The sequence below is a fragment of the Austrofundulus limnaeus genome, unplaced genomic scaffold (genome assembly GCF_001266775.1).
Source record: "Austrofundulus limnaeus strain Quisiro unplaced genomic scaffold, Austrofundulus_limnaeus-1.0 Scaffold67, whole genome shotgun sequence".
Taxonomy (NCBI): Eukaryota; Metazoa; Chordata; class Actinopteri; order Cyprinodontiformes; family Rivulidae; genus Austrofundulus; species Austrofundulus limnaeus.
The window spans coordinates 725,862-727,244 of record NW_013952469.1 but is presented as its reverse complement, the minus strand read 5'-3'; the positions used below and the strand labels follow the sequence as shown (position 1 = coordinate 727,244).

The 1,383-nt window shown below is 39.0% G+C and overlaps 1 protein-coding gene across 1 annotated transcript in view; it reads left to right on the top strand.

Annotated features, from left to right (window-relative positions):
• tesmin (testis expressed metallothionein like protein) overlaps positions 1-713 on the top strand; it is a gene marked incomplete in the record, with an annotated part of 28,248 nt that extends 27,535 nt beyond the window's left edge. The window contains 1 exon segment of the mRNA XM_014010272.1: positions 414-713. Coding sequence (XP_013865726.1) covers positions 414-585 — 172 coding nt within the window.
• Between the last annotated feature and the right edge of the window lie 670 nt (positions 714-1,383).

The window sequence follows — 1,383 nt, the reverse complement described above, 5'->3', positions numbered from 1 at the left end:
GTTGTAATGTGACAAAATATGGAAAAGTTCAAGGGGTATGAATACTTTTGCAAACCACTGTATGTCACTACGTCACACAGTGGAGTCTCTCTGATTGGTTGATGCTGCGCGTCGAGCTGCAAAAGTTCAGATTTTCTAACTTCAGCGATTTGCGCCTCAGCGCGTCGAACGCTCAGATCGTTCAAATCGTTCAAATCGCGCTGCTCTAATCGCGCTGCTCTAATCGCGCTGCTCTAATCGCGCTTGAGGCGCCGCAGCATTTCCCGACGCTGATTGAAGCGCGTCCACCATAGACTTTGTATGTAAACCTGACGCTCCTGATGCTGAAATTGCGTTTGGTGTGAACGCACCGTTACTGTTGGCTGTACGTGAGGAGTGTGACGCTCCATGTTTCTTTGTGTTTGTGTGCTCAGACGTCCAGCCTCGGTGTTAACCCGTGAAGTGCTGGAGACTGTGTGTGCCTGTCTGCTCGCTCAGGCAGAGGAATCTGAACGGAAAGGCCAGACCCCTGCCGTGGCTCAGCACATGATCCTGCAGGAGTTTGGATGCTGTCTTTCAGAGATCGCCAAAGCCTTGTTGAAGTGAACTCCAAACTGACACATTCAGTGTGGAGACAGAGCGACACTGGTACACTGTTCTTCATCTGATCCATTCTTACTTACTTACTTATTTATTTATTTATTTATTGTTTTTTTGAAAATAGTAAAACTTTATTGATCTCAGCTGACAGACAAAAATTCAACTGAAGTTCAGAGGTCTGTAACGTATCTGTAAATATATTCTGTCTGTTTTTTTGTTTAAAGTGATCATAATTAAACTTCAGTGTCGTTCTATCCCATAATCAATAATCATTTAAACCATACTTTATTTACTGTCCATCATTACAGTTGTTATGAATTGACTTCAACCTGTCGAATTGTTGAAAACTTTATTTTGATTATTAATTTACTGTCTTAAAATAAAATATTTATCTAATCTGGTGTTAATGCAGTTATTTCCTTACTATCTTACACCTCTATCAAAACACTGTTAACTACAAATGCTAACAGTATTAGCATTTTCACAACTTGTGCATTTTGTTTCAAGTGAATAACATTTCACAGGTGTTTTATTTATTTAAAAAAAATTTTTTGAAGGCATATATACTAATGTCTTTACTGCCTAAAACACTTTGGTTCATATTTGGATGGTTTAAGTCTAGGAGAAGCTTGAAATAATAATAATTTAAAAAAAGCAAGCAGAGGAACATTCATTGATAACTGATCATTAAGCAGAGAAATCATGTTATAGACACTGTCTGCCAGCACTGTCTCCTACTTTTAGAAACTAGGAACCACAAGTAAACCTGCAGTCTGAGAGCTAAGTGCTCTTTTAGGGAAATAT